The sequence below is a fragment of the Vulpes lagopus genome, chromosome X, assembly GCF_018345385.1.
Source record: "Vulpes lagopus strain Blue_001 chromosome X, ASM1834538v1, whole genome shotgun sequence".
In the NCBI taxonomy this organism is placed as follows: domain Eukaryota; kingdom Metazoa; phylum Chordata; class Mammalia; order Carnivora; family Canidae; genus Vulpes; species Vulpes lagopus.
Genome location: NC_054848.1, coordinates 80,504,732 through 80,530,244, shown reverse-complemented (window position 1 = coordinate 80,530,244; position 25,513 = coordinate 80,504,732). Strand labels below are relative to the sequence as shown.

The 25,513-nt window shown below is 36.9% G+C and overlaps 2 protein-coding genes across 7 annotated transcripts in view; both read left to right on the top strand.

The window, feature by feature from the left end:
• The window catches only part of NUP62CL (nucleoporin 62 C-terminal like), a 72,186-nt gene extending 60,097 nt beyond the window's left edge, over positions 1-12,089 (top strand). For 2 of the 3 annotated variants that reach the window (XM_041741604.1, XM_041741602.1), the window contains one exon: positions 11,239-12,089. In XM_041741604.1, the coding sequence (XP_041597538.1) occupies positions 11,239-11,259 (21 nt within the window). In that variant the 3' untranslated portion in view covers positions 11,260-12,089. Of the gene's footprint in view, positions 1-10,506; positions 10,566-11,238 lie in introns of all 3 variants that reach the window. The other variant, XM_041741603.1, reaches the window with a different exon arrangement.
• Positions 12,090-16,338: 4,249 nt separating this feature from the next.
• The window catches only part of RBM41 (RNA binding motif protein 41), a 63,368-nt gene continuing 54,193 nt past the window's right edge, over positions 16,339-25,513 (top strand). The window contains exons 1-5 of one of the 4 annotated variants that reach the window (XM_041741132.1): positions 16,395-16,682; positions 19,428-19,544; positions 20,127-20,319; positions 20,611-20,815; positions 22,677-22,748. In XM_041741132.1, the coding sequence (XP_041597066.1) occupies positions 16,462-16,682; positions 19,428-19,544; positions 20,127-20,319; positions 20,611-20,815; positions 22,677-22,748 (808 nt within the window). In that variant the 5' untranslated portion in view covers positions 16,395-16,461. Of the gene's footprint in view, positions 16,373-16,394; positions 16,785-19,427; positions 19,545-20,126; positions 20,320-20,610; positions 20,816-22,676; positions 22,749-25,513 lie in introns of those variants that run through there. The other 3 variants (XM_041741131.1, XM_041741129.1, XM_041741130.1) reach the window with 3 other exon arrangements.

Genomic DNA, 25,513 nt, shown 5'->3' with positions numbered 1-25,513 from the left:
TTATTACCACAATAAGTCAGGTTAACACCTGTCATCTTATATAGTTACAAAAAAAGGTTTTTTGTGTGTTTTTTCTTGTGACAACAATTTTTAATATCTACATTTTTTTGGCAACTTTCAAATATGCAATATGGTATTATGATGTCAATGTGCCATATTTTTTAAAGAAGCTTGGTCAGATAGATGCTTTAAAAATATTTTTATTCATTGACTTTCATCTCTCTTATATCTGAAGAACATCGAATGCTGAAATGCCAAAAGATGTCTTTGAATTCCAAATAAAATGTCTTCTTTCTCTTCTATCCTCTAGAACAAAATCTGACTTACTGATTAAGGTGTTTTGTTTTACCTTCTCTCTTTCTTAAATTCTTTGGGAAATCTTGGTGATCAGCAAGGTCACCTGTTGTATCCTGAAGTATCATGTTTCACTTCAGATACTTGAGAAGCAAATGCTCTGGATCTGCCAGAGATGTGGCAACTCACTTTATTTTTTATTTATTTTTTTTAGTCTTTATTTTTTTGTATATGTTTTTTATTGGAGTTCAGTTTGCCAACATATAGCATAACATCCAGTGCTCATCTCGTCAAGTGCCCCCCTCAGAGCCCATCACCCAGTCACCCCATCCCCCCACCCACCTCCCCTTCCACTACCCCTTGTTTGTTTCCCGGAGTTAGGAGTCTCTCATGCTCTGTCACCTTCACTGATATTTCCCACTCATTTTCTCTCCTTTCCCCTTTATTCCCTTTCACTATTTTTTATATTCCCCAAATGAATGAGACCATATAATGTTTGTGCTTCTCCGACTGACTTACTTCACTCAGCATAATACCCTCCAGTTCCATTCACGTTGAAGCAAATGGTGGGTATTTGTCATTTCTAATGGCTGAGTAATATTCCATTGTATACATAGACCACATCTTCTTTATTCATTCATCTTTCGATGGACACCGAGGCTCCTTCCACAGTTTGGCTATTGTGGACATTGCTGCTATAAAGGTCTTGTAAGCTCAACAGAGACAGGTGCCCATGTGCTTCTTCCCATTGCAGTTAACTGAAACGTATTTTATGTCTTTCCATTGTTTAATGAGCTACTTCCTTATCTCTGCTCTCCTTTGCAGACAAGATAGATTTACCATCATGTTACTGTTCCTTGATTCTAAAGAATCTTTTTTAGGTTAGATTAGGGTATGAAGGTTAAAAATGATGAAGTCTTCAGCTCCTGTTAGGAAATAGTGCATGATGGTTAACATTCTTGGAGCTCCACTTCTAAAATTCCTTTTCTATATGTAAATCCAGATTTGAAATACACTCAATGCATCTGCAAAATTAGATTTCTCACTAATCCTGCTTATGTACATTTTGTGCCCAAGTGAATTTCCTCAAGCTGGAGAGCCTCCCCAGATGAATTATATGTAACATGATTTAAATCACTCCCAAATAGCAGGATTTATATTGTTTGTGAGATATACAGATTTTTCTCCAAAGCAATTTTCTTCCTGTTAGTAACTAAAAACTATAAATATGCTGGAGTCTTTCTCTAATGCTGTTTTGGGGCCCATGCTCAATGGCCATTTCATAGATGAAATGGCCTGATAGTATTTCACCGATGAAATCTCCCCAGATGGGGTTCAGATAGGGCTGCCTTATTTTGAGCACTTCAGGGTTTGAAAGGATAACAAATATCATTATGCTGTGGTGGCAATTACTAGCTCAGCATAGTACTTTTTCTTTAAAATCTTCACAGCATTTGACAAACAGGCACACTGTAATAGAAAAAGCACTCATAGATGGGAGTCTGAAGATATGAATCCTGGTATCATTTTTCATTAGCTTTGGCCTTTGGGAAGCTACTGAACCTTACATTCTTGAGTTTTTAATTTTCTCTATCCTGATTTATATTGTGGGACTTAAATAAGGTAATATGTATAGCCATTTTGGATACCGAAGTACTGTAAAATGGGAATGTGTCCTTTTAGATGCAAGTCAGAACCACATAGTTATGACTCTTAAGTACTAAACACCTACTATGGGCCAAGACACTGTTAATTGGTGTAGGAGATAACAGACACCAGCAGCACACTCTCTTAACAGGTTCAAAGTGTGGGAGTTGGGGGACAAAGAAAGAAACCTAATCTTTAGTTGATTTCCTGGAAGAGGTAGAATTAAGATGAGACTTGAATAGTAAGTGATATTTCAACAGGATGACTGTCTGAACACCACTTAGGATGTAATGTAATAATAATTCTACTACCTCGTTTCTGCCATGTCACCTCCAAAAATTCAGGATACTTTCACAATCTTTTCTTTTTATGCCTTACCTTGAAATGTATATTTTATTAATTTTGTGTGAAGGGTAATGCTATACACAAGCAGAGTAATCTTCACATCACCAATTTAAAAAGTAGCTAAGACAAATAGGACAGTGTCCTCTCTTTCCTCTTTTCTTGCCCCCTTCCTATCTTTCTTCCCCTTTCTGAATGAGACATAAACCTAAATTATATTCAGCTCCTGAGATTTCAAGGTTGCTTTTAAACAGCAGCCTAACCAAATACAGACATATGTACTACAGTAACTAAAATCTTAAAATATGGCTTTAGCTTAACAGGCATGCAACAATGAAGAAACCTATATTGAAAGCTGAAAAGATGGCCAACCATATTAAGTAGTAAGAAGAGATTTGTGAAAACTGTTACATCATGTAAATTGAGGGTCATATTATGTGCCTATTGAGCAGGCACTTCTAGGAAAAGAGGTTGGGAATCCAGTCCTTATTTGTGTTAGTCTTCATCATTGAAATTTTTATTGAGTTAATTGTACATTCACATATACTTTTAAGAAATAATATAGAGGTCCTGAAGAAATAATACAGAGATCCTATTTATTCTTTACCTAGTTTTCCCCAGTAGTAATATTTTGTAAAACTGTAGTACAGTAACACAACCAGTATATTGACATTGGTGTAATCTGTCTTCAGATTTTTCCGGTTTTTACTTGTATTGTGTTTGTGTGCATTTAGTTATACCAATTTTATCACATGTGTAGGTTTGTATATCCATTACTGTAGTCAAAATACAGAACAGTTCCATTACTGTAAGAATCCCTCATATCCCCCTTTTGTTGCCACACCCACTGTCTTCCCACATCCCTAACCCAGTTCTTAATTCTTAGAAACCACCGATCTATATTCTCCCATTTCTAAAATTGCATTATTTCAAAATACCATATAAATGGAATCATACTGCATATAATCATTTGGGGTTGGCTTTTTCTTTTTTTCTCCTTGTAATTCCCCTGAGATCCATCTAAATTACGTGTCAAGGGTTTGATCCTTTTTGTTGCTAATACTTGGTAACATATATGCACCACAGTCTACACATTTAAGGTTGTAGGACATGTGGGATGTTTCCAGTTTTTGGCTACTCATGAGTAAAACTTCTGTGAACATTTATGTACATATTTCTTGTATGAACAGAAGTTTCCATTTCTCTAGGATAAATGTCCAAGAGTGCAATTCCAGGTCATATGGTAGTTGCATGTTTAGTTTTATGAGGAGCTGCTGCACTTTCTTCCAAAGTGGATGTACCATTTTACATATCCACCCGTGATGTATGATACATCTAATTTGGGTCTTCAATAGCATTTGGTATTTTCACAATTTTTTTTTTCATTTTAGTCATACTGATAGATATGTACCGATATCATTGCAGTTTTAATTTACATTTCCCTGATGGCTAATGATGTTGAACATCTTTTTTATTATGCCTTTTTGCCATCAGTATATCATCTTTGGTGAAATGTCTGTTCTTGTCTTCTGTCCATTTGTTAATTGGCTTGGTTTTTTTTAAAGATTTTATTTATTTATTTGAGAGAGAGAGAGAAAGAGAGAGAGAGAGAAAGAATGAGCCAAAAGGACAGAAGGATGAGCAGACTCCCCACCTAGCAGGGAACCCCACACAGGGCTCAGTCCCAGGGCCATGAGATCATGACCTAAGCCTCAAAACAGGTGTTTAACCAACTCAGCCACCGAGGTGTCCCTTTGTTTTAATGTTTTGAGAGTTTATTATATATTCTAGGAAATATACTAGTCCTTTGTTGGCTATGTGGTTTGCAGATATTTTCTCCTGGCTTGTCATTTGTCTATTCCTTTTAACAGAGCTATTCACAGGACAAAAGTTTATAATTCTGAATTTCTCTATTTTTATATGGATTATGCTTTTGATGTCAAATCTAAGAACTTTTTGCCTAGTACTATATACCAAAGATTTTATCGTATTTTTTTCTACAAATTTTATTGTTTCACATTTTACATTTAAGGCTGTGATCCATTTTGAGTTAATTTTTCTATAAGATGTGAGGTTTACATCAAGGTTCTTTTTTCCTTTTTTCCTTTTTTTGCCTATGGATATCCAATTGTTTCAGCACCAGTTGTTGAAAAGACTATTCTTCCTCAATTGAATTGCTTTTACACCTTTGTCAAACATCAGTTTGGCATATGGATCTTTTCCTCTATCCCATAGATCAATACGTGTTTCCCTCCACTAATATCACACTGTCTTCATTACTGTAGCTGTATAATAAACCTTAATATCTGGTAGAGGGATTCCTGTCATGTTACTATTTTTGCCATCAAGATTGTTTTGGCCATTTTAATTCCTTTGCCCTAGCATAAAAATTTGCTGGAATTTGAGAGGAATTACATTAAGCCTGTGGATCAGTTTGAGGGAGAATTGACATTTTTTACTATGTTGAATCTTCCCATCCATGAATGTGGTGTGACCCAACATTTATTTAGGGTTTCTTTTATTTTTTTCATCAACATTTTGTAATTTTCAGCACCGACATTATATACATTTTGGTTTTGTTAGATTTCTATTTATTTATTTATTTATGATAGACAGAGAGAGAGAGTGAGAGAAAGGCAGAGACACAGGAGGAGGGAGAAGCAGGCTCCATGCCGAGAGCCCGATGTGGGACTTGATCCCGGGACTCCAGGATCATGCCCTGGGCCAAAGGCAGGAGCTAAACCGCTGAGCCACCCAGGGATCCCCCGGATTTGTTAGATTTCTAGCTAACTATTTCATTTTAATTTATTGTGATTATAAATGGTGTTATGTTTTACATTTTGGTTTCCATATGTTCATTGCTAGCACATAAAAATACAACTCGTTTTTATATGTTGATCTTGTTTGTATGCTTGCTGAACTCACTGTTCTAGGAATTTTTGTTTTGTTTTGTTTTTTGATTTCTTGAGATTTTCTATGTAGGTCATTATATCATCTGCAAATAGGGAGTTTTATTTCTTCCTTTCCAATCTGTATGCCATTTATTTCTTTTCCTCACATTGCACTGGCTAGAACTTCCTGTACTGTGCTGAATAAGAGTTATGAGAACAGACATCCTTGTCATGTTCCTGAGTTTGCATGGAAAGCTTCATTCTTTTACTTTAAGTATTGATGTTAGCTGTAGGCTTTTTGTAGATGCTCTTTATATCAAGTTTAGATAATTCCACTCTGTTCCTGACTTGCTGACAATTTTTATCATGAATGGGTAGTGGATTTTGTCTAATGCTTTTTCTATCAGTTAATATAATTGTATGTTTTTTCTTTTTTAACTTGTTGATATGGTAGATTTGCATTGATACTTATTTAAATTTACATTTTGTTAGTTAACATATAGTACAATATTGGTTTCTGGAGTAGAATTCAGTGATTCATCCCTTCTATACAACACCCAGTGCTCATCATAAGTGCCCTCCTTAATGCCCATCTCCCACCCACATCCCTCCATCAACCCTCAGTTTGTTCTCTGTCTCTAGGAGTCACTTATGGCTTGTTTCCCTCTCCCCACCCCCCTCATATGTTCATCTGTTTTCTTTTTTAAATTTCACATAGGAGTGAGATCATATGGTATTTGTCTTTCAATGACTGACATATTTCACTTAACATAATACACTCTAGGGCAGCTCCAGTGGTGCAGCGGTTTAGTGCCGCCTGGAGCCCAGGGCGTGATCCTGGAGACCCTGGATCGAGTCCCACATCAGGCTCTCTGTATGATGCCTGCTTCTCCCTCTGCCTGTGTTCCTGCCTCTCTCTCTCTCTCTCTCTGACTCTATGAATAAATAAATAAAATCTTAAAAAAAAATACACTCTAGGTCTATCCACATCATTGCAAATGGCAAGATTGCATTCTTTTTTATGGCTGAGTAATATTCCATTATATTTATAATATATATAGCACATCCTCTTTATCCATTCATCAGTTGATGGACATTTGGTCTCTCTCCACAGTTTGGCTATTGTTGATAATGCTGGTAAACATTGGGGTGCATGTACACCTTCGAATCTGTATTTTTGTATCCTTTGGGTAAATACCTAGTAAGAAATGGGCAGAAGACATGAATAGACACTTGTCTAAAGAAGACATTCAGATGGCTGACAGACACATGAAAAGATGCTCAACATCACTCATCATCAGGGAAATACAAATCAAAACCACAATGAGATACCACCTCACATCTGTCAGAATGACTGAAATAAAGAACACACACAAAAAAAAACAGGTATTGGCGAGGATGTGGAGAAAGGGAGAACTCTCTTCCACTGTTGATGGGAATACAAACTGTTGCAGCCATTCTGGAGAACAGTATGGAGTTTCCTCAAAAATCTGAAAATAGATCTACCCTATGATCAAACAATTTTTACCCAAAGGCTACATCGACACATTTTTAAATGTTGAGTCAGCCTTTTTTTAAGATTTTATTTATTTATTCATGAGAGACAGAGAGAGAGAAGAGAAAGAGAGAGGCAGAGACACAGGCAGAGGGAGAAGCAGGCTCCCCACAAGGAGCCTAATGTGGGACTCGATCCCAGATCCCGGGATCAGGACCTGAGCCGAAGGCAGACGCCCTAAGCCATCCTGGCGTCCCAATGTTGAGTCAGCCTTAAATTTGTGGAATAACTTCTACTTCATCATGGTTTATGGTTTCTTTTGTACAATGTTGGATGGTTTTCTAGAATTTTATGGATGATTTTTACATGAGAGATTTTAAATGTTCATGAGAGATATTGGTCTGTAGTTTTCTCTTTTTGTATACTGTCATTTCATGATTTGTTAGTAGGGTAATGCTGGCCTCTTTTTAGAAGAGTGTGAAGAATTGTATTGATTCTTCTCTAAGTATTTGGTAGAATTCTCCAGTGAAACCACATGGGCCTGGATATTTCTTTTTTTGGGCAGGGGAGCTTTTTAATTACAAATTAAATTTCTATAATGCTTCCAGGACTATTCAGATTATCTTGGTTGAATTTCATAATTTGTGGTTTTCTAGGAGTTGGTACAATTCTGCTAAGTTACTGAATTTATGAGCATAAAGTTGTTCTTAGGATTTCCTTTTGACACTTTTAATGGCTGCAGGACCTGTGGTGATCTTCCATGTTTCATTCCTTATATTGATGATTTGCGTTTTCTCTATTTTTTTCTGTCTTGGTAGAGGTTAATCAATTTTACTGATTTCTTTTTTCTCCAAAGAATCAGCTTTTTGTTTCATTGATTTTTCTCTATAGTGTTCCTGTTTTCAATTTCATTGATAACCAGTCTCATTATTTCCTTCCTTCTGCTTGCTTTCAGTTCATTTTGCTTGTCTTCTATTTTCTTAAGGTAGGAACTTAGATTATTGATTTGAGACCTCTCCTTGTCTCTAATACTGTTCTCTTTTAAGACCTTTTTGAAAATCAGCAGTTTTTAAACCTCAGTTGTCATCTTTAACCATCAATTTTACTAATGGTTCTTTTACTTTCCATTTTAAAGCTCTATGTTAACAAACATATGCACATAGTTACCCCAAAGTCACCTCAAATTAAACTTGTATAAAACTAAACGCATTATCTTCACTCTCTCCTGAGCTTCCCAGATCAGTACAACTATTCTTTTTCTCAGCTATAGTTGCTATTATTTACTCAGGGACTTAAGGTAGACTACTTCTATTTCTTCAGTAAATGATGATGATGATACTTCTTAATAGCTCCTGATTCTTTTCTTTTCAGTAGATTCCTATCACTGCCTTATTTCAGGTCTTCTTTATCTCTTACCTTGGAAGTAGAGTATAATGCTTTTTAATACGGTCTATGAGAAATATCAGCTCCCCTATCCACACCCCATTTCCCACCTACTAGAAACAATTACTTTGAATTATTTCAGCTGGTTTTTAAAAAATATTTCTATATCTCTAAATACCATGTATACTGCTACTTTTTGGTTTTTCCATTTTAGGCCTTCTGTACTGGCTTCTCCAAACGGGAAATAAGGATTTAATTCTTTTATATTACCCTCATTGTATGTGTGTGTGTGTGTGTGTGTGTGTACATGCAATACATAAGTATGTATGTATAATGTACTACCATACTGCTCCCTAATATATATACATATTACATATAGAGAAGTATATAAATACATGTGTGTAAGCACACTTTTCTGTCATCTTACCAAGATAGCCATGTCATCAATTACACATAGAACAATATTTATTGTTTGAGTTATGATTGCATAAATGTTACAGTCCAGCTGTTAGCATATTATATTATGTCTTCTTTCTTTTTTAAAAAAGATTTATTTATTTTAGAGAGAGAGAGAGAGAGCAAGAGAGAGCAGGGAGAGGGGCAGAGAGAATCTCCAGCAGACTGCCTGCTGAGTATGGAGCCTGATGTGGGGCTCAATCCCAGGACCCTGAGATCATGACCTGAGCCAAGATCAAGAGCTAGACCCTTAACCAACTGAGCCACCCAGGCATCCCCTGTCTTATTTCTTTTACAAGTTTTTGTTTTCCTTTGAATTTTATTTCATCATTTGCTAAATTATCTACATTCTTACCAGTAGTTCATTCTCTGATTCCATGCTTTTTATTTAAATCTGTAAATTTCACCTTCTTGGATTCCTTTCTCCCAGAGCCTTCTGATCTCTAATCTATTATCTGGCATTGTTGCTCTCTTGGTTTACTACTCAGCTAGGTTCTTCCCTCTAAAGCAATCTTGTATTCCATCTATTTCTTTTTTTGTTGACTCTCCTGTTTCGTGGCTCTTATACTTCCTGTTTTATGGCTTATTCCCTTGTTTTAATATAACATGTATTCCATCAGCTTGCTAAGAGAGTGCATGGGAAGTAAGTTTTTTGAGATGTTGCATGTCTGAAAAGGTCCTTTTTTATTCAAGGATAATAATATATAGTGTTGTATTAATTCTAGGTGTACAATATAATGATTCCATAATTCTATACATTTCTAAGTGCTCATCAACATAAGTATCCCCTTTGTCTATTTCACCCATTCCCCTGGCAATCCACCTTCCTTCTGGCAACCACCTGTTTGTTCTCTGTAGTTGAGTCTTGTTTTTTGTTTGTCTCTTGTTTTGTTTCTTAAATCCCACATACTGAGTGAAATCATACAGGATTTGTCTTCTCTGACTGACTGATTTCACTTAGCATATACTCTCTACGATCATCCATGTTGTCACAGATGGCAAGATTTCATTTTTTTTATGGCTGAGTAATATTCCATAGTATATATACACCATATTTTCTTTATCCATTCATCTATCAATGGATACTAGGGTTGTTTCCACAACTGATTGGCTATTGTAAACAATGCTACAATAAACATAATGATGCATGTATCCTTTCAAATTACTGTTTTTATTTTTTTTGAGAATAGGTCTTTATTCTACCCTCACAATTGATATAATTGGCTATCAAAATCTAGCTTGAAAATAATTTTCTTTTAAACATTTGACAGTGTTGTTCATTGTCTTCTAGATTTGAGGTCCATTCTGACTCCTGAACCTTTATCTGACCCCATCCTTCTCATGTTGTTTTTTTTTTTTTTTTTTGTATGGAAGTTTTGGAGATCTTCCCCACAATGCTGAAATTTCAGATGATGTGCCTCTGTGTAGGTTTGTTTAATTCATCCATTGAGAGGGTATTCACTGAGCTTTTCCAATCAAGAAACTAGTTTCTATCAGTTTGGGGGAATTAGGTTTCTGTTGTATTTTTGTTAAACTTTCTCAAATAAGTACTCAGCTTTTTATTCTAGTCTTTATATTGATCTTTGCATCTGTCATAATTTTTGGTTTGTAAGAGCTTTTTCTATTGTTTTATGATTTGTGTATATGTGTTTTAAATAGCATCCATTTCTTATTTCATGGATTCAGTATCCTCTCTCTGACATTATTAATGATTTTTAAAAATATTTTATTTTTCCTGGGATGCCTGGGTGGCTCAGTTGGTGAAGCATCTGCCTTTGGCTTGAGTCATGGTCTCAGGGTCCTGGGATTGAGCCCCACGTTGGGCTCCCTGCTCAGTGGGAAGTTTGCTTCTCTTTCTCCCTCTGCCACTCCTCGCTGCTTATGCTCGCACACACACACTCTCTCTCTCTCTCAAATAAATAAATAAAATCTTTGAAAAATGTTTTATTCTTCCTGGATTGTTTCTTCCAGCTTTGTGTATCTTTCTGTTTTGTTTAGGTCAGTTACTTATTTATTTATAACGTTGGGGCTTTTCTAATTGGCTGAAGAAAATTAAGGTATATTGTTTCATGTTTTTAGTTTTTCTCTTGTAGTTTGTTTTTAAATCTTTCACACCAGCTATTGCCTATTGATGAAGTAAGCATTAATGAACACATTAATAATAATAAAACAAATGACCAACTGCACATTAATAGAAAAAACTAGATTATCATGCTTACGTTGACAGCTTATTTTTACTACAGAATGTTGCTGTTTTATATGGTAAAATTAGTGGTATTTTGTGTTGCTCTGCCCCTGAGCAGATTGAGGACCACCAAGTTAAATTAAATCATTAGAAAGGGACAGAAATGTGAATATAATGTGTACTAATTTGCATATAGACAGCAAAGACCTCTACCGAAATCTATACCCTCAATTTAATGACCACCTTGTATAGCATTTTTAAGCTATAATGAGTAAAAAGCAGTTCTCACTTCTCTTCAACAAAACATAAATGTCAAGTAGACAGTTATTTACCAGAAAACTAGAGAGAGCAAATCAAGAACAGTTTTGTCCACTGTTTTCATAGTTTCTAAACAGATAGATGATTTTTCCTGCATATTCTAATACTTAAAGCTATTAAATAAAATTGGTGTTTTACAAATCTTGTGTTGAAATCCAAATGTAAGTTATTATGTTCCTGGGACATTTTGACCTCAGATTAATGATGCATGGTTTCTCCTCCTGTAGGCATGCTGCAAAGGAAAGTAGAAGAGGTAACACAGGTTTTCGAGGATCATCGTCGCACGGAGCAGGAAAACCACATCAGGATTGCCTTTGATTGAATGACCATATCTTCAGCATCTTGTTCTGGGATTATACATTACCTAAAAATTGTGATGATGTGAAATAGAGTAGTATTCACAATTATTACTTAATTTTGGTTGCAATAGAGTGTACATGTGGTTGGTTTGGATTTTTTTTCATTTATATATTGCGCTTTTGAGAATTATACTGTAGTTTGGCTCTTAATATTAGCAAATCAGAACTATATTAGCCCTCTTGTCTCTAGGCAGCAACCTAATAGATGTTGACTCTGTGTGTGTAATTTGTATCTTAAACTCTCCTAGATTCCATATTCTACCAGCAGCACACATTGTCCTTCTTGCTCTGACCAGATCATCAAGAAATGTTGGCCAAGAAACAGATGCCAACCAGTCTTTACTGGGTGCCTGTTAACTTTCAACATATAGTGCAAGATACTGTGGTCTTTTTCCTCAAAGGAACTTACTGTCTAGTTTGGGATATAGTTAGTGCCTGTCTGTATGATAACAATATAGAAAATACAAAGGAGTGTGTTATAAATTACAGAAAGTATTCTATAGAAATTTGGAGAAGAAGAAATGTTAGGGTGGATTTCAGTCTTGAATTAGGTTATTTTTAAAAGGGTAAGGTTCAGGCAATTCATTTATTTTTGATGTACAAATAACCTATTTTATTTGGTTTTAGCCTATGATTTAGTTGTTGGTTTTTGTGTATTTTGTTTTTTCAAGAAAAAGCCTTGTTCTTAGCTTGGGAACAGTCTGATCTCTTGTGTTGCATGTTTTACCTAAGTCATAAATAAAGGTGATATTCTAAAAAATAAAAGTGTAACATGAAAGCAAACTTCCTTAAAAGTATTTGAGTGACTAGATCTTAGTTGCCTATAAATACTGAGCTAAATTTCTATAATACTGACTGTACATGACTATCCTGAGGGGAAATACTACAGGAAGGAAATATTTTTGAAATGAGCATCAGTGATTTTTACCACCTTATAGGTAAACATCGGAACTTACGTGGCCTTTCCATTCCTACCCATACTTCTCAAAGTAACAGGTTTATCAGGTAAGCTTTTGTTACCACTCAAAACTTTAGAATATGAAAATAATCCAGAAACCATTTAATTTTGTGGATGATTTCTACAGGTAAAGAGCTTTTGACTAAGATTTTGAGTCATCTCTAATTTTTGAGCCCAGTGTTGTTTCTGTTACACCCTAGATAAAGACATTTTCCGTATTGTTTTTGTAGATTTAATTCTTATAAAGTAGTTGGTTTATGAATTAAGTTCTACATTCAGTACAATGTACATAGTATATCAGAGGAAACACTGGATTTAGTCTTGTCCCTACTTAATTGGACGAATAATTTCATTTTGGGCATTATCTTTTATCTATCCCATAAAAGTGTTTAACCGTATTAATAAGGTTTTCCCAAGTAAAAGAAACTAGTTTTCATTTCTCTGAAGTTTTGTGATTCCTTTATGTCCTTTCCCTAATGGTATGTGTTTACTCTAAAGTTCCTCAGTAAAACAAGAGGCTAAAGCACTCCTATTGAATTTTCACTGGGAGTTCGAGGGTTTTTTCCCAGGACATAGAAGAAGCCAGTGGATGGAGAATGGCTTCCAGATCAATACAGTTAACAATGTAAAATGTATTGGCAGATCTCTGTACTGTCTGGAATCTGGAGCCTGGGACTAATTCATCTCTAAGTTTGCTTCTGACTCTGGGTCTAATCGGTGTCTAAAAGACATGACATTGTTGAACAAATATTAATTAAAAGATTACAAATAACCCATTTTCAGGCAACATTTTTGTTAGGTACTGGAGTCTTGAGCCTCTCCTAACCATTGTTAAAGATCAGCTAAAATATTAGCTTGAAGGAAGAGTTCTTAAATCTGCCATGTTCTTAAATTTGACACTTTTTCAGTGCTTATCTACTTTTCTTTGTCCTTTGAAAAAGATGCTATATTTATTTTCTAACAGCATTTATGCTATCTCATTTGGGGAATTTGAAAGACACGCACAGTTGATTACTCTTAATATTGGATGAGTGATGCCATCCCTCTTCTAGAGAAGATTTTTGGTTTTAGCATCTTCTTCCAAATCTGGAAATTATAATTGCTTCATAATGTATTCATCAGAAGTGTTCTGTGAACAAAACATCTAAAAAGAACAAACACTGAAAATATGTCTATGTTAAGGAAGAACTTCTGGCTTAATTAAACGAACCTTATTAAATTGTCAGAAAGACAAATGAGGCATATTTTTCAATTTGTCATAAATTCTTCTGGGGCGAAATTACCTCATGGTAAGACCTCTGAGCCCCCATGAATAACATCTAGAACTCTCAAATCTTTTTATAAACTGTCTCAAATCTTTTAGACACTGTGTCCCTTTTAAAGCAGGGAAAAGCATACTGTGGGAAATGGAATAGCTATTATTCCACAGTTAATAAGTTTGGCAAAGCCAGAAATAGCCTGTTTTTCCTTCTAGTGCAATTTTCTGAATGTTTGTCCCTTGGTACCTACCACTAGGACTGGCTACAGTTATACACAGGTAAAGAGAGAACTTCCTTGTGACCTTGTTTTTGAGTTGCAATTCCACCCTACTTGTCTTTCTTGCCATTTATTCTCCACTTATCCCACCTAGTGGATTCATAATGTAGTGAGTATCACTTCTGTACCAATAGGATGTATGTATTATTAGAAGTTGTATACATTTCTGGTATGATGGTCAGTGTTCCACCCTTTGGCACTTTCCCAGGGGGCAAACTCACCAGCAACTTTGGCAAATTTTTCTATCTATGTATTGATCGATGTGTCAATTGGACAGTTTGGTTGAGCAGCAGAATCCAGCCCTACCACCATATAGTATTTACCTGGGACAGATTTTGGTATGACCTACGCTTAGTCCATGCTTAACATTCTGTCTATGCTCTGTGCCACAGCCACAAAATAGTGCATGTTATATCAGCATTCATTCACCTGCGTACCTCAAGGTCTTCCAGTAGCTGTTCTTTGGTCTTATCCTCTAACTTAAGCATGGAAGTACAGAAAGTTTGAATAAGTCCTACCGGATAACAATATTCATTCATAGATGACCACCTATCAAATGACTTTAAAACCATATTTTTATAGAGCACTTTATAGTCATCCTATTTCAAGGTAATATCCCAATTTTCCAGATGAGGAAACTGGCCTAGGCCAGTTAAAGAAACTTATTGACATTCACATAGACTTGTAACTTGCCAAAACAAAAATTGAAGTCCGTACTACTTACTATGTTGTATTGTCTCTAACTCTGGGAACTGAGAAATCCACACAGTGTGCCCCCCCCACCCCCCACCGCCAAACACACGATCTTTTTCTTTTTTGATTCTTTGTGGTATAGGAAGGGTTCTCTTTAATAAAAAAAATTATTATTGACTAGGTAACCTAATCATGTGGTTCAAAATTCAAAAGGTACAAAAAGTGAAGATTCCCCCCACTCTTGCTAAACATCCAGCTCCCCTATGGAAGCATTCACTTCTCACTGGTTTATACATGTTTTTCCAGAGATATTTGATGCATGCACAAGCAAATACAAAGGTATACCCCCTCCTTTTACTCAAATGGAAGCATACTGTAGATACTGTTCTCTACCTTGCTATTGTACTAAATATAGTTTATATTGTTCAGTAGCAGTCCATAGAAAATTTTTTCATCTTTGGGACTGCTGCATAGTTTTCCATTGAATGGACTTACTACATTTGTGGGTATTTAAGTTGTGTATATGCACACATACATACATACACATACTTGAGGATACATAGTATTAAGGATACTATTCACAGAGATTGAATTTCTGCTCTAAAAGGAATGAGTATTTATGGTTTTAATTGTATCCTCACATTACCTTTCATGGAGGTGGTACCAATTTATGTTCCTACGAGCAGTGTAATTAGAGTGCTTATTTTCCCACAATCTCAATAAAAATAATGTGTCCTCAAACTTATATATCTTTACTGATCTTGTAGGTGAAAATGTTATTTTAGTGTACTTTTTAAAAATAAACTTTTTAGAACAGTTTTAGATATACAGAAAAGTTGAACAGCACTGAGTTCTGTATATCTCCACTCCGGTAACCTTTAGTGTTAACATCTTACATAACTCGTATATTTGTCACATCTAACGAATCTTATTATTAAGTAAAGTGCATAGTTCATTTATATTTTTTGTTTTTACCTAGGGCCCTTTTTCTGTTCCAGAGTCCCATGAAGGATACCACATTACATTTAGTCATTATGTCTCTTGGTTCCTTTGGCTGACAGATTCTCAGACTTTCCACATTTTTGATGACCTGGACAGTTTTGAGGAGTACAAGTCATGTATTTTATAGTCAGTGTACTTCAAAATTTCCATCACACTTAAAAGTGAGATTAGACATCTTTCCTTTCATATACTTAGGGACATTTATACTTCCATCTCTGGGAACTCAGAGCCCATGCTCTTAACCACTATGCTATACCTCTCTCTTGATTCCATGTAATTATGAACAAAAACATTCATACAGACTTCTAAATCTCAGGATAAGAAATGCAATGCTTCATAAGCTTCTATTACAGATAGAGGAGAACCGTTAATGCAGGTTATGTGGTCAAACTTGTGTCTGATCACTCGCTACGCTGCAGAGGATGGATCAGGAGCCCAGTGGGAAACAGCAGCCTGGAAAAGAAGTCCTTGAAAATAGAAGCGGGGTTGATAGGCATATGTTGGATGAAAAGAGGAGCCAGGATTCGGCGATATTGGATGACACAGTCAAGTCTCAGGTGACTCCTAGCTTTATAAGCTGGATATATTGGGTGTTGCCATTAACCCGCAGGTGAAATATTTGAACAAATTAAAAACATACCCGTTACTCTGTAGGTACTCTCTTTCCGGTTTTTAAGCTCTGCGCGACTACAATTCCCAGAGCCCCGCACTCCACCATAATCCCCTTAGAGTCGGCCGCGCAGAGTTCTGGGACTTGAAGTCCGCGGCCTTTTCACCCAAGTTAGAGATAGGGGCCTGTGGAAACATGAAGAGGTAAGGGCTTGTCTGAGAGCAGGCGGCGAAGGGAGCTCTCTTCTACCTTTTAACTTTGAAAATGGCTTTTATGACTTTGTGTTTGGGCTATGTCACGTTCTCGGAATGCGTATTCGTGTGAGCGGGAAGACAAAGGAGGAGGGAGGAGGGGAGACGGGCTAGACAGGCCTACGGGGCGAAGTTCAGGAAGGGCCGCTGCCGCTGGTTCCCATAGGAATGCCTTGCCTGCACCGGCATCTAGGCCACGGCGCCGGCTCCAGGAGCTGCACCGAGGCCTTGGCTTCTTACAGCTTCAGACGGACTCACCCAGGTAAAAGGGTTTTGGCCGACTAATGCCCAGCGCGAGGAACACCCAGGCCAGCTCCTCCTCGTCCCGCCCTACCTCCACCTCATCCTCCGAAAGGGGCACAGGGTGGGCGCCTTTCTTTTTCTTCTTCAGTATTTGTGTACTAAGGAAAGCTTCCTCGGGCCCCGAGAGCAAGTAGAGCTTTCAGGTCTTAACCTAAGCTACTGATAGTTTGTTTCTAAAAATTTAGAAGGTACGAAACCGGCTGTACGTATCATAGGAAAAGAAAAGCACTGCTGTAAGCAGTTCCCCCTACTGGTTCTGCAGGAAATGGCAGCTTTAACTTGGCCGGTCTTTGTAGAAAGCCTGAGCTTCTAAGTTGTTGACAGTACACAATGGCTTTTTAAAGGATCCTCATTAAATTAGTTTTGGATTCCCTACAAAGTAGACTAATCACTCCGGAAGAGGGCGGTGCGTTTCAGGTTCTGATGTTATGCTCTCCTGTACAGTTTCTGCATTTTTTGAAAAACCGTTTCTGATTTTCCCTGCCTCAAAATGACTTTTAAAAAAATGCTCATTATTATATATTTCAAAATAATGTATATATACAGTTTAAAGATAAGAATAAACTCATACCCACTACAGGCTTTAGAAATAGAACATTAGCAGTGTCGTAGAAGTCCCCTGTGTGCCCTTCCCTGATTGCTTCTCCTCCCTCCTTTATCCCTGAAGGGACCATGGTCCAGAATTTGGTGTTAATCATTCCCTTGCTTTTTTTAAAAAAATAGTTTCACCACAGATGAATTTATCCCTAAGCAAAATGTTGCTAGTTTTAGCCATTTTTTAACTCTATATGAATGGACACATATTGTAGACTTTTTCTATCACTTGCCTTTTTGTTTCACTCAACTTTTCTTTTTGAAATTAGTGTGTACTGATGTAGTTAGCTATGGTTTTTCACTTCAAAGCCACATTAAACAGCAAGAACGTTCAGAATTTTATTTTTTAAATATTTTTAAAGATTCTGTTCATTCATTCATGAGAGAGAGAGAGAGAGAGGCAGAGACATGAGCAGAGGGAGAAGCAGGCTCCTCACGGGGAGCTGGATGCAGGGCTCAATCCCAGGACCCCAGGATCATGACCTGACCCAAAGGCAGAGATTCAACTGCTGAGCCACCCAGGCATCCCAAGAACGTTCAGAATTTTAAATAATAAATACAAACTGAGATACTTAAAAGGAAGTTTTGAAAAACGCTGGGCCTAAGGATATTTTAAAATCTAAAATAGATCTCAGTCTTTCTAGAGCATGAGAATCTTGCTTATAATTATGAGAGAGATATCATAACCCAAATATCAAAAGATTATCATATAAAGAAGGTATTTCATATTTATTTTTCTCATGGAATTAATTCATTTTGTTCTTGTCTATTATCACCTATTGTTGCATGCTCTACGGGTCCTGCTATTTACACTCTAAGAGTTTTCAGTTATTTAGGGTTGGCCAGCTAATAGCATTCCTAGATTTCTACAGAGTAGTGCCTTTGCTATAAAGTGTTATGACCCCTTTGTGTTTCCTTCTATACTCTCTTCTTTGAGTATCTCCTCCTCTTTCACAGCTCCACATCCTGCCAATACAGATGACTCGAGATTTTCATGTTCAGCTTCAGACTCTCATCTATACAATTCTCCCATCTCTCGCTTTCCTATTAGCCAATATCACTTATTCTGTCACCTCAGACTCAATATGTCTTTGAAGTATTCCTGCTACTTCAAGCTAGTGTTTCAGTTGTAAAAGGTAGTAGTAAATAGCCACTCAACATGGCTAAGACAATACTGAATTTCCCATTCCTAAATCATTTATTCCATCTGGATCTTTGTCTTTCCTTCATTGGTACTATTGTTCTCATAGTCACACAGCTTAAAATTTAAGGCTTATCTTTGATTTCTTCCTTACATCTACCTACAAAAGGCCTCTCTCATCTAACTCTTCCTTTCTGTTTCCACTGGTACCACTCCAGTTTGAACTTTCATTGCATTATTCTCAATAAATTTAAAGAGTTTCCAAACTTATGCTTCTGGTTTCTTTCCTGTGAATCCACAAACCATTTTATAGCCACATCCATTTTCCTAAATCATCATTTCTACTATGTCACTTAACTGCCTAATAAGTTGCTTTTCTAATACCTATACATGAAGGCCCAGGCCCCTTAGTTGAAGTATTTAAGTCCATTCATAATCTTTGTCTAATTACCCCCTCCAAGATTATCTCCTAGTGCTCTCCTATGTGAATGCCAACTAAAGTGAGCTTATTATCCCCAGAACATATTTCTGTCTCTTCGTACTCATTCTCCCCGTTCTTTTCCTTCATCATACCTAGTCCTTCAAATGCCAGTTTAGTAATTACCTTTCCAAAGTCTTCATTTACCACTCTAGCTCTCAATTATCTCTTTCTTCTCTCTCTCCCTCTCTCCCCTTCCTTCCCCGCCCCCCCCCCAGAGGCACACAACACAATACCACATACACACACACCCTAAATAAATTGCAAGCTTCTTGAGGACTATGTCTTGAATGTCTTTGACTCCATCAGTACCTAGCACAGTGCTTTATGTGTAAGTATTTAGTAAATGTTTGTGGAATGAATGATAAAGGCCAACAAATAGAAAAGTGTCTTCGAACAAATGGAGTCACTACTGGTAGATAATATAAAGAGTATGTTTTGAGATTGACTGTCTCTTCTGCTTTCTGTATATATGCTTATATCTGCTCCAGGGTAAACAGCTGTGTGAAGAGTGGTGAGCATGTCCTGGAGGAGTTGGAAACAGAAGGGGAGAGGCAGCTGAAAAGCCTCCTTCAGCATCAACTTGATACCTCTGTCTCCATTGAGGAGTAGGTATTGATTTTGCAAACAGGTAGAATATCATAGACCCTCACCTCCAGGTGGCCAACCCCTCGTAAAGCCTGGATGGAACACTCCTCTCCCACTCCCCTTTCCTTGGCCCACTTCTACTTATTAAGCAACATTTTGCTTCTGTGTCTCTTCCTCTGGGAAGTCTCCTATATCCCACCAGGTCTGGGCTAAGTACCTTTCTTATGTCTTCCCTTAACATATGTAGCACTTATAACCCAATATGACCATTGTTTTGTTTACTTGCTTCTCTTCCACTCTTCTTCCACGCAAGCAGAAACCATTTTTATCTTCTTTAATGTTAAATCCTCAGTACCCAGCACAGTATCTGGTGCATAGTAGATATTCAGTAAATAAATATTTGATTCAGTTCTTTATTGGCCCTGGGTGAGGGGACTATTGATGGAGTTCCATGTCATTGCAGAGGTGCTTCAGCCTAGAAATTGATCATGAGAGAGAAATTGCCAGTGAGTTTCACTGTGCCTCTTTTAATGGTGAGCCTCCCATTTCTGTAAATTGTGTAACCTGAAGATATTCTTACTTTCTTCCTGCTTGTTTTGCAGATGTGTGTCTAAGAAAGAGAGCTTTGCTCCTGGTACTATGTACAAGCCCTTTGGGAAGGAAGCAGCTGGGACTATGACTTTGTCCCAGTTCCAGACACTGCATCAGAAGGACCAGGAAACTGCTTCTCTTAGGGAACTAGGGCTCAATGAAACAGAAATCTTGATCTGGAAGAGCCACGTTTCAGGTGAAAAGGTGAGTGGGGCCATTTTTTTTTCTGAAGAATAAAGAATGAGATCACTTCCTTTGACACTGAGAACCTTTCCGTTTTTCATTCTTAGAAAATTGAGCTTTGGTATCTGAATCTTCTTTGGTTTCTGTGATAGGGACCTTGGTCAAGAGACGCTCTTCCTTGACTTTTTAGCTAACATATCTATGAATGGTCTCTTTGGGCCTTTCATCATCTTTTTTCTTGTCTGAGGCATTAGATCATCACTTTCAGGGTGTGTCCTCTATGATCCATGTTCTCCATTTCTTTGGTTTCAGAGGACAAGACTGAGGGCAACCCCAGAAGCAATACAGAACCGTCTTCAAGATATTGAAGAAAGGATCTCAGAGCGTCAGCGCATCCTTTGCCTGCCACAGAGATTTGCCAAGAGCAAGCAGTTGACCCGACGAGAAATGGAAATAGAAAAGTCTTTATTTCAGGGAGCTGATAGGCACTCCTTCCTCAAGGCTCTTTATTACCAAGGTATGTGATCACCACTGACTCTGATGTGCTCTTCACTGTGAGAGAGCAATTTAACAGCAAGGCATTAAATAATGAAGAGTTAGTAAAGGGAGTAGGGGAAAGACAATCACTCTCCTTGAGGAATGTATATAGCCCCATGACAGAGACGAATACGTACACAACAGTTGTGGTGCCACATGGAAATCACTGTTACAGAGATATGAATACAATGCTAGGGGAGCACAGAACATAGAACATCTGAGTTGAGTTGGGGGGAGTCAGGAGTTGACATTTGTACTAAGTCTTGCCAGAGCAACAGTCGTTTGTCAGGTAAATAAGGGGGAGAGGGCATTACAGATGGTAGGTGAACAGGAACAGGTTTGTGAAAGGACCTGGTGCATGTAGGGAATGATGAGAAGTTCGTTGTGACAGGAAGTATAGGGCACAGCAGGGGGAGGAAAGGGAGTATCATTGGAAAGGAAGGTGAAGCAGGATTATGGAGGGTCTTTGGGCTGAACTGTAATTGAGCAAAACGTATATAGGTAAGTGGTATGTATCTTAACCAGAAAGTATCACTTTAACAGATAAGTTTGGCTAGGCACTGTGGGAGGTGCACAGAAGTTTAAGAAATCATTCTGGACTTGGTAGCAATTACAGTCTGGTTGGAGACAGAACCAGGTAACACTTTGTAACAAGGCTAGATATAGTTGTCAAGTGCTGTAGGAGTTCCAAGGAGGGAAAGGCCACTGTGCGTTGGCATGACTAAAGTAGATCTTTCAGAGGAGTAAGATTTCAATGTTCTTTTAATACTTCCTATTCTATAGTAAGGAGAAAGGAAAGGCAGTTCATTTGCAGCAGATGGCATGGTTGGGGCTGTTGTGAAAGACAAGGTTAGAAAGATAGCTAAAAATCTTGAACTCGATTTGGCGGGTAGTATAGACATCTACAGAGTTAGTTATTCAGCTAATTATTTTCGATATGGTGAGAGGATTTTGAGCCAGGAGTAACCTGATAAAAGCAGTATTTGAAAATGATTAATCTGGGGGTCAATAAATAGGATGAGAGAGAGAAAAGAACTGGAAGCAAGGAGAATGATGTAGGAAGCATATTACAGTCATATAGGGACCAAGATCTAGACTAGAATGATGGTAGTGGTATCAGAAAGAGAGGTAGGTGTGGTTATAAGACACCTCACAAAGTTAAACTTATTGCCTGAGAACGAAGGAGGAAGATCAAAGGAGAGGTCAAAGGCAACCTAGATGTTTCATGTCTGTGTGACTTTAACGATTGGCAAAGTTAAGAAAGTCTTTATGGGGAAATTCCGACGAAAGATGGTGAGTTTGATTTTAAACATGTTGGATTGGTGAGCATGGCAGGATCATTAAATGCACATATCGAGGAGGCAGTTGGAAATGCAGCAGTGAAGCTCAGGGAAGAGGTCAGAGTTGGCTACATAGAATTGGGAATCGTGTACACTCAAGTGGTAGGTAAAGCCGTAAGTATGAATGAATGCTTTGTTAGAGACGGAGAGACCACAGACATGGAAGAGCAGTGTTGAAAGAAGGAATGAAAGAACAAGTAAGCAGCCTCTTGTGGAGAGACCTAGCATGCTGATTAAGAACATGGGCTCTAGAGGCAGACTGCTGGAAAAATCCTGGCTCCCCCTCTTAACTAGCTTGTTAGGAGATGTCGGGCAAGTTACTGCCTTACACTTGTAAAATGAGAATATTAGTAGTACATATATTATAGGGTTGTTAGGAGGATTAAGTGAGGTAATACATGTAAACCACTTAGAGCAGTACCTGGTATTTGGGGTGGGTGAGTGGTGTATGAATCTTTTCTGTTTCCTATCTTTGAAACTCCTTGCTTTAAACCTTCACAGCATACCACAAAAAGACAAGTGCAGACACGTACATGACCTCAATGAAGAGGAAGATAAAATTAGGCACAAAAGGCAAGTCGAGAGTTTTCTTACAGTGTTAGATTTAGGAATGTAACATAGGGTCCCAGACTTCTGAGTCGAGTACTTATTTAATTCCATATTCAGTATATGACAATGTGTATAGGAAATGATCCTGAGGAAGCAATTTATCCTGATAAAGAATATTAAAGAGAGGAGTTAGTAGAAGTTGTAAAACTTTTACATTTAGTGTTGTTGATTTTTTTTCTCTTTATGTTACTGTACCAGACATAAAATGACCTTAATGAATTTTGGATCCTATTTCACAACTAATTCTGAATATTTTTATTAATCACTAAAATATAACTGTTGATGATGATGATATAACAGTATTTTATTTTAAAAATGAATTTACAATACAATTGCCTGTTTTTCTTTCTTTTTTTCTTGGTGTACAATTTTAGAAATTGTAAATCATATAAATCATTTAGATTCATGTGACTTCCACCACAATCAGGATAGAGAATACCTTCATCACCCTAAAAATCCCCCATACCATCCATTGACAGTCACCCCCAACTTTACTCATAATCTGGCAATCCCTGAACTGTTCTCCATCACTGTAGTTTTGTCTTTTAAAGAAAGTCATAAAGACAGAATCGTACACTGTGTCATTTTTTGGAGAGTGATTTCTTTCATTTAGTGTAATGCCTTTGAGAGTCATCTAAGTTGTATGTATCGATAATTCATTCATTTTGCTGAATAGCATTCCATTGTATGGAATATTCCAAAGTTTGTTTATCCATCAACCCATTGAAGTGCATTTGGGCTGTTTCCAGGTTATGATGACTATGAATAATACTGATATGAACATTTTTGTACAAGTTTTTGTGTGAACATAAATTTTTATTTCTCTAAGGTAAATATCTAGAAGTGGGATTACTGGGTCATATGGTAAGTGTTTAACTTTATAAGAAACTGCCAAACCATTTTCCAGAGTGGCTGAACCATTTTGCATCCCCACCAGCAATGTATGAGAGTTCCAGTTGCTCTACATCTTTGTCAGTATTTGGTACTGTTGGTATTTATTTTAGTTCTTCTGATAGTTGTGAAGTAGTATCTCATTGTAGTTTTAATTTGCTTTTCCTTAATAGCTAATGATGTTGAATATCTTTTCATGTGCTTATTTGCCATCCTTATATCCTGTTTACTGAAGTGTCTGTTCAAATCTTTTGCTGTTTTTTAATTGGGTTGTTTATTTTCTTTATGATATTTGAGAGTTCTTTATATATTTTAAATGCAATTCTCTGTTGGATATATGATTCATAAATATTTTATCCCAGTCTGTAGCTTATCTTTTCATTCTCTTAACAGTGTCCTTCGTAGAGCAAACTTTTTTTATTGTTGCAAAATATACCTAACATAAAATTGACCATTTTAACCATGTTTTCAGTGTACAATTCTTTGGCATCAAGTATATTACCATTGTTCTGCAACCATCATCACTATCCATCTCCAGAACTTTTTCGTCTTCCCAAACTGAAACTCTGCACCATTTCCCATTATACTCCTCTTTGTTCCTGGCAACCACCATTCCTCTGTCTCTGAATTTGACTACTCTAGATGCCTCATATAAGTGGAATCAAACAGTATTTATCCTTCTGTGTCTGGCTTATTTCACTTAGCATAATGTCTTCTAGGTCATCTATGTGACAGAATTTCCTTCCTTCTTAAGGCTGAATAATATTCCATTCCAATATTATTCCAATACAGTCCATGTATCTACCACATTTTGTTTATCCCTTCATCTGTCTGTAGACACTTGTGTTGCTTCTACTTTTTGGCTGTTGTAAATAATGTTATGAAACTGGATGTACAAGTGTCTGTTCAAGTCCTTGCTTTTAGTTTTTCTGAGTATATATCTGGAAGTGGAATTGCAGGATCATATGGTAATTCTGTGTTTAATCTTTTGAGGAACCACCATACCGTTTTCCATAGAGGCTGTATCATTTTACATTCCCACAAGCCATGAAGAAGGATTCCAATTTCCCCACACCCTTGTTGACACTTAATTTCTTCTTTTTTTGCGATAGCCATCCTAACAGGTATGAAGTGGTACTTCATTTTGGTTTTGATTTCATTTCCCTAATGACTATTGATATTGTGCATCTTTTTCATGTGCTTTTTGGCCATTTGTGTATCTTCTCTGGAGAAATGGCAATGTAAGTCCTTTGCCCATTATTTAAATTGATTGTTTATTTACTTATCATTTAGTTGTAGGATTTTGTTGTATATTTTAAATATTGATTCCCTTATCAGATAAATAATTTGCAAGTATTTACCTTCATTTCATGAATTGCCTTCTCACTCTGTTGATAGTATCCTTTGATGCACAAAAGTTTATATTTTTGACAAAGTCTAGTTTGTCAGTTTTTTCTTTTGTTATCTGTGCTTTTGGTTCATTGCCAAATCTAATGTCATAAAGGTTTTCTCCTATGTTATCTTCTAAGTGTGTTATAGTTTTAGCTCTTATATTTAGGTCTTTGGTCCATATTGAGTTATTTTTTTTGTATATGTTATAAGGTAAGGATCCAACTTTATTTTGTGCATGTTGATATCCTGTTTTCCCAATACTACTTCTTGAAAAGACTGTCCTTTACTTATTTATTGTTCTTAGCACTCTCTCCAAAACTCATTTGACAATAAATACAAGACTCTGTTCCTAGACTTTCCATTCTATTCCGTTGGTATATATGTCTGTCTTTATGCCATTGCCACACTGTTTTAATTACTGTAGATTTGTAGTAAGTTTTGAAATC